The sequence below is a fragment of the Labrus mixtus genome, chromosome 17, assembly GCF_963584025.1.
Source record: "Labrus mixtus chromosome 17, fLabMix1.1, whole genome shotgun sequence".
Lineage (NCBI taxonomy): Eukaryota > Metazoa > Chordata > Actinopteri > Labriformes > Labridae > Labrus > Labrus mixtus.
In genome coordinates, this window is record NC_083628.1 from 611,865 (window position 1) to 626,864 (window position 15,000).

Sequence of the window (15,000 nt, forward strand, 5' to 3'; positions counted from 1 at the left end):
GCCGATAAAAAGCTTGAGGAAGATACCCGTGTTGTAGTACTCGTAAAAGAGCGTCCTCAAGACAACTTTTTGAACGTCTCGTCTCAGAATGGAATGGAGCATTTAGACTCGCTCTAACCAAGTTTTTCTTTTCTTTTTTAAGATTTGTTTATTAGGAAAACATAAAACTTTACAAGCAAATCCACTGTCAACATGAACATTTTGTGGTGTGTTTCAAACAGACACAAAAACATATAAATAAATAATAATGATAAAATAATAATACATGAATAACCAGAGAAAATCTAGATGTATATACTTAAATAGATTTAGCAAGTGTACTTCCAATACACTCCTATATCAATTAGGCAATTCTATATAGTCATAATATAAGTATATTACAACTATACTAATAATAATACAGCATCAATAATAGTATGTATGCAAAGTAATGATTGAGAAAGAAATAAGAGAAAGAACACACAAATCCAGTGTCTATTCACTTGTAATATATCTAATTGTAACAATTGCTATTATTGTTTTAAGTAATAACAATAAAAACAAAGAATTTAGAGAAAAACAATAACAAACATAAACAAACAAACAAACAAAAAACTGGCTCTAACCAAGTTTTGCTGCAATGTTTAGGGAATTAAAAACAAGAATGTACTCGATATTTGCTGCCCAGGGCTTTTATTCTGTTGGTATTTTCTGATTGGATGTTTCCGCTGTCACTCAGACGTATTTCGACGACAACCCGAGAGATCTGCAGCTGCTCAGACACGACAAAGACCTCCATCCTGCAGTCATCAAACCTCACCTGAAGAACGTCCCAGAGTACCTCAGTAAGACACACACACAACATGCACACACTCACACACACACACACAACATGCACACACTCACACAGACACACACACACAGACACACACTCACACACACACACACACACGCGCACACACACACACACACGCGCACACACACATACGCGCACACAGACACACACACACACACTCACACACACACACACACACAGACACACACACACACACACAGACACACAGACACACACGCACACAGACACACACGCACACACACACACACACACACACACAGACACACACGCACACAGACACACACACACAGACACACACTCACACACACACACACACACGCGCACACACACACAGACACACACGCACACAGACACACACGCACACACACACACGCACACACACACACACGCACACACACACTCAGCTGGAGCTGTAGTCTTTAGGTTACTCATTATTTTCTCCTCCTTGTTTTCAGTCCCAGAGACTCTGAGGAGCTCGGTGAATCCTCTGTCAGCTCGCAGGAGGAAGAAGAAGATGATTGAAAAGTCCAAACCAGAAGGACTCGTGAAGAGCAGCTTCAAGGTAACAGAACGATCAGAGTTATAACGGTACCTGTGCCCTAATGAAAGGATAAGCACTCAGTGACCACAACACCTTCCAGAGCTCCAGCGCCCCAGAGTCACCCCCCTCCATGACGGCTCTAACGTCCCGCTATAACCACATATAGAACGCCTACATCTTACCTACTACACCTGTGCATGTGACCTCCAAATAACGACCACGCTGATACTACCTACTTATTATTTCCAGAAGTCGCCGTTGGCTCTGGGACCTTTATTTTGACAAACGGTTATAAGAACATATCGCTTGATAAGTAACTAAAGTAATCCCTCGTTGCAGCCCTCATCTTAATAATAAATGTAAAGGCCCTGACACACCAATCAGTCGCCTCACATCTTGGCCAAAAAGTTGCACTTGAACACACCGCAAAAACTACAGCCGACGGCCAACCACCACGTACGCTCTGCTCATGTGAGAGGAAATAACTCTCCATGCCAGCAGGGGGCGGTAGTCTGTTGTTATGATACAAGAAGACCATTTTCACACCGCTGTCGCTCACCACTCGTATTATAGGTTGTCTACTAATGGAGAATAATGTCTGATAAAACGTTCAAAATGGCGCTGGCGTTGTCAGCTTTTGGTCTTTTAGTGGAAAAAGAAAAGAAGAGGCGGAGGAGACAAATAAGGAGAAACCGCACTAATGGGTGAAAGCATGGAGACTACAGAGACATTCTCAAGGGGCTTTACTGAACCTGAGAGGAGAGCTGGAGAGAAATGAAACCTCCCAACAGCCAATCAGAGAGAAGTCATAACATCTACACAGATGTATTTGTGCTCAGTGATCCATTTTGTCTCCTGCAGAAGAACATCAGTGGGAAGAACCCGCTGAGGAGTTTCCGATACAGCGGAGGGAGGAACAGAAAGGTGAAATAAGGACGATCGACGCTGCAGCAGCAGAAACTCTGGATGTTTAAAGTGTGCAGAGACTCTCTCTCCTGGAAGAAGGTATGCCCCCCATTAACCACCCAAACAGGACGAATATAAAGTACACAGACTCTGGACTAAACGGGGCCGTCGAAGCTGAATGGACCGCGGACTAATTGGAGCATGAACGAGGAGGACTTGTGTGAACTTTGCAAACGACATCAGTTTGAACACGATGATGGAAAACAGCATCCATAATATCTAATTTCTTTGACGTCTGTTCTGAAAAAAACTTTGAAATCTTTATTAAAATAAAATGATCTCTTCTCAAACGCTGAGTATTTGAAGTTCCTGTGAGGTGCAAAGTTTTCCTCCAAGCTTTTTTTGGTGGTTTTGTCTCCGTTTGTTAAATTGCTATTTATTTCTCTATTTATTTATCAGTCCTGCATAGCTATGCACAAGTTATGAAAATCAGGATGACTGTGGCTCAGTGGTAGAATTGAGCCAATCCTTGATTCTGATACTGAGGTTTTTTAATTGTGACTTTTTTGGTGCAAACTCCAACAATGCCGACATTTTCTGTCATGTTTGACCATGAAAAGTTTGTCCAACAGGTGACTTCCTCTTCTTTAAATCAGTGTTTAAGGGTTCTAGATGGCGTCATTGCATATGTACGCCATGATGGATAAATATCGGCTGCGGACATCGGTTCACTCTGCACTTTGCCGATGGGCCGACGTCTGTCAAAATGGCCGACATTGAGGTTAACCTGATGCATCAGTTCAACCCTTCTCCTGTAGTGACCAGAAAACAAAAAACACAGACGGAGGTTATTTAGAAAATATCTTTATTTCAATCCAAAGCATTCAGTAGAACATTAATCCAGTTAAACTGAGTCCAAATATTCCACCGCAACGAATATAAAATCAAACATACACCTGTGAAGTACCTCATCATATCCTGTTTGTCACATGTTTGCTCGGACTTTCTGCCATCCCAAAAATTTCTTCACCTTTTAAGTCAAAATGTTTGTAAAAAATGTCCCAGGTTTAAAAATATGAGAATTACCATTAATGTCATATTAGTTTAAAACTCCAAATGTTAACTAATTGTGCAAGAAAACTCCTGAAAAACTCCAGATATCTGCAGGAGGAGGAGCGTCATGTGATCACTCTGAACGTCATGTGATCACTCTGAGCGTCATGTGATCACTCTGAGCGTCATGTGATCAGTCTGAACGTCATGTGATCACTCTGAGCGTCATGTGATCACTCTGAGCGTCATGTGATCAGTCTGAACGTCATGTGATCACTCTGAGCGTCATGTGATCACTCTGAGGGTCATGTGATCACTCTGAGGGTCATGTGATCACTCTGAGGGTCATGTGATCACTCAAACATCTGAATGTTTCTCTCTTCACTCAGAGTTTCTCCTCCAGCCTCCTCGTATTTAGTCTGCAGAAAGTCAGAGTGATCTGATGTGAGAACACAGCAGGAAATAATCAGGAGAATTCACCTGGAGCCAGTGGGAGGGGCCAGTGGGAGGGGGTGGTGACCTTTATTCCCTGTGATCGCTGCACGACCATAGACTGTCTGCACGCCACCTCTACCATCTCCGTGCTCTAATCAACCTGCTGCTGCATGTTTCCTGTTCTCCAGTTTGTTCTTCTCCTCTCTTTAGTTCACATTGAGATTCTCTTCAACTACACGCAGCATTGATACAAAGACAAATATGTGACACATGTCTGACCGGGTGTATGTGCATGTGTGAACAACCAGATCAGGAGAATATCCGGAGCAGTCCTCCTGAGATTATCTAGATATTTTCAGGAGTGCAGATGTGAAAACAGCTAAAAATAAGTGAAGACATTTTGAAAGATTAAAAATGTTTTGAAGCCGTGAAGTTGGAGCGTTATGAAATGGTAAGTGAGGGGTTTGTGTAACATACATGTGAGGTCACTGAATGTAGAAATCAATCGATGGTGTACTCGAAAGGATAGTCCTGTGTGGGCCCCGAGTCAAAGATGATGCTGTCAAACGGGTTCTCAGTCGACCAACTGTCCACAGGAAACCACGAGTCGTACCAGGAGGTCGTTGTCTCTGTTTTTGGTTTCGTTGTTGGGGCTGTGGTTGTTGTTGTTGTGGTCGTCGTCGTCGTCGTTGCAGTAGTGGTACCAAAACCGCCTCGTAATCTCTGCAGACGCAGCCTTCGTAACCGTATGATCCTGAGCCGCCTGAGTCTCTCCGCCCTCTGAGCGGCGGCGTGACCGTCCGTGGTGGTTTGAACTACGGGCACCGGGGTCGTTTTCACCACTCTCGGTTTGGGCACGAGCCGGATAGGCCTCTTGCCGTTGATGGCCATGATTTGTCGTATGCGGTCCCAGTTGGATTTGGCTAAAGTGAAGCTGCACGGAGTGGCTCCGGAGTCGTAGCCCACCATGCACAGTCTGGTCTGAGGGGTGTGGCCCTCAGCTTTGGCGGTCACTCGGTACTCTCCGGGATTCAACAGACGCCAGTAATCTCCTCCTAGAGCTGAAATATAAGTGACAAATATTTTTGGGAGTGTCATGTTTGGGATCCGGATCCAAAATGGTTTCAAAATGCAGTGAAAAATAATCTTTGTTGAAACCCAACGTACCAGTTCTGACATCATGGCGTATTCCCTCCACGGTGATGGTCGCATTAGACAGCGGGTTTCCCTCCGTGTCTCTCACAACACCTTTTATACCCCGGTTTACCTGCACAGGAGACAATATGTTTACAGTACAATGGCCAATTCCAAGCACATCAACTTTAACTGAACATGACATTTAAAGGTGGTCGTAACACTGCATTAGAATAGAATATAATTACTTTATTGATTGTGGTGTTACAGCAACATGTTATCAAGGCAAATAAAACAATATAAGAATAGAGACATAAATAAGCACTTAAAATATAAAAGATAAGAATAGGAAGAGATTTATACATCAAGGATTTAACTTAACATTCCTACTGGTTAATTCAAAATTAAATATAACATTTATTCAGGCTTGTCAACTGAATGTAAAAATACTTGCTGGAGGTAAGAGATGTAAGTTTGCAGTGATGACAGTGGTAAATGTGCAATAACTCAGTGGTGAATGTGCAATAACACAGTACCATTAGAGTACCATTAAACCGCTCTAAGGTTGGTTGTAGTTGTAGTCTTGCCATCTGGAGCCTCAAACTTTGCTTCCAATAATTCTCAGGTTTTTTTCAGCCTGGATACTTCTAGTAGTTGTTGCTGCTATAGTTGATTCGCCCTTGAGCTCTAGTCAGCTAACTATTGCTGGTTGAAACCAACGCACCAGTGAGGGATTTGCATCACAGACCTCAGATCAGAAAATTTGACTAAACCGCAAAATACTGAAGATATACATTGCAGTTGAAACGCGTTGCCAATCACTTGGCAAGACTTGAATTTTTCTTTAAATAAACCAGGAAAGAAACTTGTTGAGATTTAAAATCTCTTATTCAAGAGCGTCCTGGGCGAGACAGGCAGCAGCACAATCAAGGAGCAGCCAAACATACTAATACAAAAAATACATTAGACATTAAAAGACACAATTACCAAATCTGATCAGCAAATGTTTGTCAAGATGATCCACAAGAAAAACGTTGAAGAGTCCAACTCGTACTTCTCACCTGTTCAATGAAGGACAGCAGAGCCTCGCGGTTGTTCTCCCACTCGAGGGGAAGTTCACTTTCATGAGGAAACTTGTCACAGCCCAAGAAGACGGACAGCTCAAAGCAGTTTGTGTGCAGGTAGCTGAAGTCATTCATACCTGTGGAAGAGGTCGCCAAGTAAAGGATAGAAAATAAACGATTAGTTCAAAAACGGAGACTGCATGTAAGAAGTAAACGTAGCCACAATGATGCCTCCCGATGGTTTTTGGAAGCCATTTTTTAAGCCTGTGTTTTGGCATTTGGTCCTTAACCAACTTGGTTTTAGGAGACAGGTATTTGTCCACGTTTTTGTGATGATTAGGCAAAATGGTAGAAAAGAGAGTAAAAGAAATTAGCACAACCACCGCATGACGCCCAGCCTCGCCCATCGGACTGTGTCGTCCCTCAACCACTACCCACCGCCCAGCCTCGCCCATCGGACTGTGTCGTCCCTCAACCACTACCCACCGCCCAGCCTCGCCCATCGGACTGTGTCGTCCCTCAACCACTACCCACCGCCCAGCCTCGCCCATCGGACTGTGTCGTCCCTCAACCACTACCCACCGCCCAGCCTCGCCCATTGGACTGTGACGTCCCTCAACCACTACCCACCGCCCAGCCTCGCCCATCGGACTGTGTCGTCCCTCAACCACTACCCACCGCCCAGCCTCGCCCATCGGACTGTGTCGTCCCTCAACCACTACCCACCGCCCAGCCTCGCCCATTGGACTGTGTCGTCCCTCAACCACTACCCACCGCCCAGCCTCGCCCATCGGACTGTGTCGTCCCTCAACCACTACCCACCGCCCAGCCTCGCCCATCGGACTGTGTCGTCCCCACAACCACCGCTGTCCTCATTCCTGCACGGCCTGCTCCGACCTCCACCTCAGCGGCGAGGAAGTGTGGACAACAGGAACACGAGGAATACAAAGTTGAGCATATTGTCCCATATGCTCTTTTGTAAAGTGTCTCGAGATAACACTTGTTATGAGTTGATTAAGTAGAGTATGCTTTACCTGTATTTGACACTTCTATCAAGATTCAGACCTTCCAAAAAGTTTTCTATCTCTACCCCAGCTAAAGTCACTTGTGGCTCAACAAACGATGATGGAGCTGTTAAAATGTTGAACTAGAAGGCTCAAAATGGTAGCCAACAAACCATTGGGGCTTACATCAACTTCTTTACACCACACTTGGCAAATTTTTCCAGTAATCGATTACTGATTACTGAGAAATATGAACGTGAAATATTTCCTTGATGCTCAATGTATCGGCACTTACTGCCCACCACTGGCTTCCAGTTGGCTCTGTTGGCGATGCCCTGTCCCCCTGTGATATCATCACCATGGCAGGAGCCCCGGTACGTATCCGCCATGGTCAGATGGCTGTGGGCGTACGACATCGCCAACCATCGGAACATGGCGTCGTCCGGCGTCTCTCTCAGAGCTCCCTCGTTCTGCCGCTGAATGCGAGCCCACGTTTCCTCGTTCATCTCGCCATTCGTTCTCCAACGGCGGTTATCTGATTGCTTGACAAAATTAAGAGAATATTATTCTAGGCTGCAGAATACCGGAGGTTATCTATGTGTGACTGCTTTCTCGTGAAATGGTCTTACAGAAATTGGTGGACGCTGCATGTCAAAAGGGTACGCGACCAGTTTTTCTCCTCCTTGCAAATTGGCTCCGAGCACGAACGGTGTGCGCTCCATCCAGGAAATGATGGCTTTAGTCTCAGTGGCAAGCTAAGGGAGCAACAAATGCTTTAATATTTGAATTAGTGTAGGGTTAAAGGGGTAAAAAAAAAGCCGTAGGTGGCAGAAACAAACTCACAGAGCCATTGAGGGCGTTATCTGGGAGGGGAATGTGGTGATTGGGCACGATACGAGGGACCCAGCCTCTGTCCTCGGCTCCCCACAAAAGGCTGTTCAGGTCTGGGAAGTTCTGAAAGATGTCGTAACCTTCTTCAGTCCAGTGGCCCAGTGCCCAATTCCCCATTTCTGAGCCCTGAAGCACAAGAAGGATCAATTAAAAAAGTTAGATATTATGGAGAATGCTTTGAAAGTACTCTTTCTATTAAGCACGCTGAGGAACTTACAAGAGAAGTCTTACATTTCCCATAATGCATTTCAACCCTGCTATCATCAGCCCCTCTTCCTGTTGAACACCACATCGTTTTGAGGGTGGAAAGAAAAGATACCAGTATTTGGACTGATCCGTTTGTGTCTTACCATCTCAAAGGCGAGCTCGTAAGCATCCGGGTTAAGCGAGGGCACCAGATGTATTCTCACACCTTCCACCAGGCGGCGCACTCTTGGGTTGTCATCGTTGTACTCCTTGCACAAGAACTGCATCAGCAGGAGAAGAAGCTCCCGACCGAGCGCCTCATTACCGTGAAGACCAGCCGTGTACCGAAATTCAGGTTCACCTTTTGAAACAGAAAAGGAAAACTCAAATTTAAAAACGCAAATTTTGCACCTTTATTGAAGACCCTCAATTTTGATATATATAATATTATATATATATTATAATATACATATTATAATATATATAATAAGATAAAAATTTGAGGATCTATATGAACAACCTAGAATGTTTCGGTAACTCGGGCATTGACTTTATGGGCACTTTTAAGCCTCCTTCCCTTTCCCCCAAACTTGTGGTCATCAAAGGGGGCCAAAGAATCGCTGAACTTAACCAGAGAAAAAACTTGGAACATTTCTAAAGATTTGTGAATCTGGTGTATCTCGTACCTGTCTCGTGTTCTCCGGGGTTGTCGGAGATCTCCATGGCGTACATCTTCAGGCCCTGAGAGCTTTTCCCGATGTTGTAGATCCTTGTGATGTTTGGACACTCTTCGTTTATCACTTTCATCATCTGGAAACGAGTAGAAACATGGTTTTTACATCGTTCTTTGCATTCTTATCAGTCTATCAGTCAGACTTTTTATCAATCAGACCTGTCTCATCTCTTTGTAGTTGTGGTGTCTGAAGTCCAGGTCGTCTGTTGAGGTGACCTCGTTCTCACTGCGGTGGCTGCCTGGAAAAAGCAACACGCTGAAAGTGGGACTACATTTTCTATTGCTGACACCTTAGTTTTTCTTCTTCGGCTTTCAGTTTTGGGAAATGGAAAAACTTGGCAATTTTCAGTCACAGTTATGTAACTCTGTTCCACACTGAGGTTATGCAGTTCATGTTGTGAAACCGCCTTTTGTTGAATTAAGCTGTTCTTGCTCAAACTTTGGGGAAAAAGTTGTTTTGACTTCCAGTGGACGGTGACGTATTCCTCAAAGGAACGATAAAGCTCTGACTCATGAGGCTTTAAGAACCTGCAAACGCTGAAATCTGCAAACTCTAATCAAGGGTTTTTAAAATCTTACAGATGTGAACTTTAGACTGTTAGTGTCGTCTTGTCATACTGACTTGGAAGCTGACAAGCGAGGACCTCGGCTCGGAGACACAAACTGCCATTCCAGCTCTGAGGCAGGATGCGGATGTAGCGTGCGACGACAGGAACGGCAAACTGACTCATCACTGGCGTGTCTTTGTCCACATTCCCGTAAAACAACTGCAGAGGGAATATCACAGAAACAGAAGGAGTGAATTAAAGACACCCGAGTCAGGTCGTTGTGTTAAACAGTTTTGTTGTCTTCTCACCCATTCAGCATAGCCGTCGTGCAGAGTTGTCCAGTCACGACTGTCGTTACTGAAGGCCACAAAGTAGGTCGACACAAAATCCTCACTAGGGAGAAAATAAGACAAAATGACTTTATACAGACGATCACAGACCTTGTTGGTCAGCCGGAGGACGTTCTCGAGAAGTGCAAATGTGAAAATGGCTTTTCATGAAATTTGGGCCTGTGGTATTTTCTGTAATCCTGCTGACAAGCTTTCAACGCGTCATGATGTTGTTATTCCAGTAATGACCTGCAGGTTATTCACAAGAATATTGTTTTTTTTTCTTAATGTTTCATACCACTGGAGTGATCCAGAGTGAGGCCTCCGTGTAACTTACTATTTACAGTTAAACGGAGCCTCACCAGAAGTATTCATAGATCCAGCCAGATCCACTCCATAATGGAATGGGTTCTGTCATGGTCCATGCTTACACCAAGGTTCATGAAATTAGGGTCATTATTTTGTAGGCATCCCAGACAAACAAATGGCAAAAAATTGTTTTCCCTTGACGCACTCAAAAACTCTTTTGTCAAGTTGTACTTGACCAAAAGGATGAGCTGCATGTGTGAACACAAACAGGCAGATTTTTCACTCTTATTCAGAGTTTCTCCTCCAGCCTTCTAGTATTTATTCTGCAGAAAGTCTTTTTCCGGTTTCATACCACTGGAGTGATCCAGAGTGAAGCCTCCGTGTAACTTACTATTTACAGTAAAACGGAGCCTCACCAGAAACAGATGAACAGAAGCTGCTTTGAGGGAAGTGATGAACTAAATGGCTGCATTTTGCAGAAAGAGTCATTTTTGCTTCACTTTGGAACTGAGCACATGTACATTTCTAAAGTTACTAAGTGGACATCAAAAAAAGTAACGCACAGAAAAAGTAAGTCTTGGCCAGAAGTCGTTTATTGCTGAGAGCTGGCTTCACCGGAATTATCAAGAAGTCGATGGACAGATGTATTCAGAGTTTCTCCTCCAGCCTTCTAGTATTTATTCTGCAGAAAGTATTTTACCGGTTCCATACTACTGAAGATATCCAGAGTGAAGCCTCCGTGTAACTTACTATTTACAAACTATTGACAAAACCAAGCTTCTCCTCATCGGCACCAAATCAACAATCTCCAAACTCGACAGTTTTTCTCTGGCTATTGACCACTCCTCAGTTTCTCCCTCCCCTCATGTTAAGAGTCTGGGTGTCATCCTAGACAGCACACTATCATTCCAAGCTCACATCAATAATGTCACCCGGTCTGCTTATTTCCATCTACGTAACAGTTACTAATAAGACATCAATAAATGCATGGAAAAAGGAAGTCTTGGCTAGAAGTCATTTATCGCTAACGGCTGGCTTCACCGGAATTACCAAGATGACGTCCATCGTTCACAGAGGCATGTGTCGAAACGATGAATCCAAAGGTTTCAGCAGCATTAATGGATTAAATGTATGAAGCAGGACTCACACTGTATCAGAGTTTCTCCCCTGAGTGATGATTCCTGTGAACTCCACCTCCCGTCGGGCGTCGACCTCAAACCAGTGGCTCATGTCCTCCGGCTCTGCACACCACGCACCGCCGTACAGGTCGTCCTCGTTATCTGAGCCCTGCAGAAGGCGACATTACTCATCTTTGGTTTTTTTTCCCAAACGTTTTGACGAGACGACTTCCTGTTTGTTTCTCTGAAGAGCGCCGTGCTAAGATGAATGTTCACCTGCATGTTGAGTCGTCCCCTCTGAGCCGTGAAGCCGTGGTGGGACTGAGAGGAGGCCAGCAGCTGGTCTTCTTCCACCCGGTGGGACTCCAAACCCAGAGGAGGACAGTCTGAAGAAAACACAAACAGGATCTGTTTGACTCTGAAACGCTCATTTGTCTCTATGGCAGGAAACGTGTTGTTAATTTCTTCCTTTTGTTTTGCACGTATTAAGACATTTAAACGTTAAAAACATGTAAAGACAGAGTACTTCTCTTACTTTTTGGTTCCACAGGCACTGACATCTGCCTCAGCCTCTCCTCCTCCTCCTCCTCCCACTGCTTCCTCAGCCGCTCAGCTTCTCAGCGTAATGAGAAAACAACATGTGTCAAAACATGTTTGCTTTTTTTTTTACATGGACCTCACTCTTCAAACCACCACACCGCCACACAAAATATTTCCATATGTGCTCGAAACAGCTCAGCCTTCGTCCCACTCGTGCATTCCTCATGTTTTTCCAGTCTGAAATATGGGTCAGATCAGTCTGCTCGAGTTCTTGTCTTCGAGCTCTGTTCGTGCTGTTTGGATTCAAAGTGGAACTTTTTAATTTGATTGATCTTGAAAATGCCGAAATGTTGAGTAACAGTCGAGCAGATGTTTATCAAACACTCCTCCCTAACGGCTTCTAGAGATCATTAGAACATCGTCCAGCTGGACTCTGAGCCTCGTATAAAAATCAACAAGACGACACAGAACAGAGCCGCTCGTCCGCCCTGCTCTAGTGTTGGATTCAAGACCACACTAACCGAGAGCAAGACATTCCCGAGACCGAGACAAGACCAACACCGAGACAAGACCATAAATATCACTGACAAATCATCATCTTGTGTGGAGCGGGCGTGTCACTTACTTAAACCGTAACACGGGGAAGGTTGCGGTCGTAATTGGGGGATAAAAATCCAACTACAAATTAATTGAAGTTCTTTTAGGAAGAGGTGTTTTCAGTGGTGGTCTTGATTTAAAATCCGGAGTCCGCCCAGTCTGAGACCGAGACAAGACAGACTAAAAATGAGACGAGACCTTCAAAAAGTGGGCTCGAGACTCGAGACACTACCCTGCTCAGGTTTTAATCCTACCTAACCACATTCTTTCTCGTCATTGTTTGTAATAAAACGGGAGAATTAAAGACAAAAATCTCGATATTCAGTGTATTTTTTTTTTCAACAAAATATCTAGTATTGGGTGTCAGTGGTGGCCTAGCAGCTAATCACGCGCCAAATGTACAGAGGATGTAGTCCTCGAAGGGGGCGGGCCGGGTTCGATAAACAACTGTGGCTCCTTTCCTGCATGTCATCCCCCCTCTCTCTCTCTCTCTGCTCGATTTCCAACTCTGTCTTCTGTCCTGTCTCTACATAAATGCATAAAAAAAAATAAAAAACAGAATACGCGTCACCTCCCCCTCCCACTCGCTCGAGCTGAATTCTCCTGATTATATCCTGCTGAGTTCTCACATCAGCTCACTCTGACTTCACACGGAAGATTTACTTGGAGTTTGGCAGAAAAATCAAGTTGGAGTGAAACATTTGTCTGTTTGAGTTTCACACATTTCCGGACGTGTTCAGGAGTTTTGTACATGTTTGAAAACACCACAGGGCCATCTTATCTTAAGGAATTAAACATTTTAAATTCCCTTTTCTTAAAACAATCCTAAACTAACAAGTCAAAGGTTTTTAGTGAATCACATTTGGTGCTAAACTCCAAAAGTTACCTCATCATTTCAGGAACTCAAAGTGTGAAGAAAATCCAAATCCAAACCTTTCTCTGCCTTTTCCTTCCTCGCTCTCTCCTCCTCCTCTTCTTGCTTCTTAGCGGCCACTGCATGAAAAATATCAGACGCAGAAATCAGATCATCCTGCAGCAAGAATCTCAAACCAAAGCATTCATGATACGTAGAGCCGAGTTTATCCTACGATGGACTTACAATCTGCGTAATCATATTCTTCATACCACGGGCCGATGTACGGGACAACAGTGGTTTCCTCTGAAACACAAGCACAGAGATGATAAGAGTTTTCTTCATCCTGATGTCATGAATCCTCCAATACGAAATAACTTAAACCTGAGAAACCCTTTTAGATCAATACCATGATCACTGAGAACTTTTATTTTTCTGGGGGAGGGGTTACTGCCCTTTGTGATGTCATAAAGGGAATATCTCCAAACGGCCTGTTTGAGCACACATTTTCTGAAAAGTGGAGCAGGCAGAAGACGGAGAGGATGGACTTTTCTCATCATTGGGGAGTTTGCAGACAGACTAAGGACACACATTAGAGTTAGAGGAACATGGTGAAGAGTGTTTTGCAGAATGTGACCTTTAAGTCTCGCATCACAAACAAAATCCTCCCCTCCAGTATCTCTCTGACCTTATTAACCCCTACACTCCGTCCCAGAAACTCCGATCCTTGGATGCTGGTTTGCTCTCTATTCCCTGCACCACCCTGTGGACTACTTGGGGGGCAGAGCCTCCAATGGGCCAGCCCCCCTAACCTTCAGATCTCTCTCTGGGAGAGATCCTCAACGCTACATCCTCGGACGTGTTTTAAAAAACTTTTCAAAACTCTCTTGTTCAACTCGGCTTAATTATCTTTGTTTGTGTTCTGATGTAAAGTGTTCCTTGGCTTCCTTGAAAGGTGAGATTTTATCGTTATTATACAGACTATTAATTGATTAAATTAAATTAAATTAAATTATTATTATTTTTTTTATTTGATTTTATTTGATTTTATTTGATTTTATATTATTTATTTATTTATTTTAGACTATTAAAAACATGCTGTGTATCAGAGGGGTACCTGGTATGTACATGATAACCTCTGTAGTTGTGGCTTCTTTTTTGGGGTATCCAGCAGGGATCTCATCTGTGGAAACACATGGAGATCTGATCAGAGGCAGAGTCATGAAGGTGTTATGGTAACGGTCCAGAGAGATGCATTATGATGGGAATATATCTGCAGGAAACAACTCAATAAAACTTAAAAAACAGTGTTGTTAAAATCTGCCCCAGTAGTCGAGGACATTCACATCATAAATCTGTCTCGTCGAGTACAGCGGTAATCCTGAAAATGGGAGTTTCTTTTTACATCCTTCCCCGACATAAAATCTCCTGTTTTCAGAGCTCTCGTCGTAAAAAACCTTCATGAAACGTTTGGCTCTGAGGTTGTAGATGTGGAGTTTAACTCACTGAGGGGATTCGTTGGCTTCTTAGAGCGGTCAACTGAACGGAAGAGACGGCAAGGAAGCAATAAGGTGCATTAACACTAAAGCTAATACATTAAACATTAATACTAAGATTTAATGCTTCAAAATGTAATCACCTGTCTCTGCGTGTAAAAGAAACACATACTGCACATACAGAAATCACTTTATGTTTAACGTCTCGCGTGTCATTTTATCTTCAAACAGTGATCCAGGGACCAAATGTTCATCTGAGGACAGTTTGTGTATTGAACATAAACCACAGAATCTGTACTCTTCTCCAACTTTCATATTTCTCAACCAAAACTACACTAAGCTGCAATCACCTGTGTCCTGCATTGTTGTGTTAGCATGCTAATGTTAGCGCTCTTTAGTTAGCTCGTAGCTTCACATTGTTATGTTAG

General features: G+C 43.7%; 2 protein-coding genes across 2 annotated transcripts in view; one reads left to right on the top strand and one right to left on the bottom strand.

The window, feature by feature from the left end:
- The window catches only part of ddx56 (DEAD (Asp-Glu-Ala-Asp) box helicase 56), a 12,284-nt gene extending 9,611 nt beyond the window's left edge, over positions 1-2,673 (top strand). The window contains exons 11-13 of the mRNA XM_061061202.1: positions 719-824; positions 1,291-1,397; positions 2,238-2,673. Of these exons, the coding sequence (XP_060917185.1) occupies positions 719-824; positions 1,291-1,397; positions 2,238-2,309 (285 nt within the window). The 3' untranslated portion in view covers positions 2,310-2,673. The remainder of the gene's footprint in view (positions 1-718; positions 825-1,290; positions 1,398-2,237) is intronic.
- Positions 2,674-4,044: 1,371 nt separating this feature from the next.
- aebp1a (AE binding protein 1a) overlaps positions 4,045-15,000 on the bottom strand; it is a 19,284-nt gene continuing 8,328 nt past the window's right edge. Inside the window, exons 4-20 of the mRNA XM_061061196.1 lie at positions 14,194-14,259; positions 13,323-13,382; positions 13,157-13,216; positions 11,622-11,699; positions 11,363-11,472; positions 11,116-11,255; positions 9,639-9,723; positions 9,405-9,549; positions 8,942-9,021; positions 8,736-8,859; positions 8,214-8,410; positions 7,816-7,989; positions 7,602-7,727; positions 7,268-7,514; positions 5,966-6,105; positions 4,938-5,037; positions 4,045-4,831 (exon numbers count right to left, since the gene is read on the bottom strand). Of these exons, the coding sequence (XP_060917179.1) occupies positions 4,272-4,831; positions 4,938-5,037; positions 5,966-6,105; positions 7,268-7,514; positions 7,602-7,727; positions 7,816-7,989; positions 8,214-8,410; positions 8,736-8,859; positions 8,942-9,021; positions 9,405-9,549; positions 9,639-9,723; positions 11,116-11,255; positions 11,363-11,472; positions 11,622-11,699; positions 13,157-13,216; positions 13,323-13,382; positions 14,194-14,259 (2,492 nt within the window). The 3' untranslated portion in view covers positions 4,045-4,271. The remainder of the gene's footprint in view (positions 4,832-4,937; positions 5,038-5,965; positions 6,106-7,267; positions 7,515-7,601; positions 7,728-7,815; positions 7,990-8,213; positions 8,411-8,735; positions 8,860-8,941; positions 9,022-9,404; positions 9,550-9,638; positions 9,724-11,115; positions 11,256-11,362; positions 11,473-11,621; positions 11,700-13,156; positions 13,217-13,322; positions 13,383-14,193; positions 14,260-15,000) is intronic.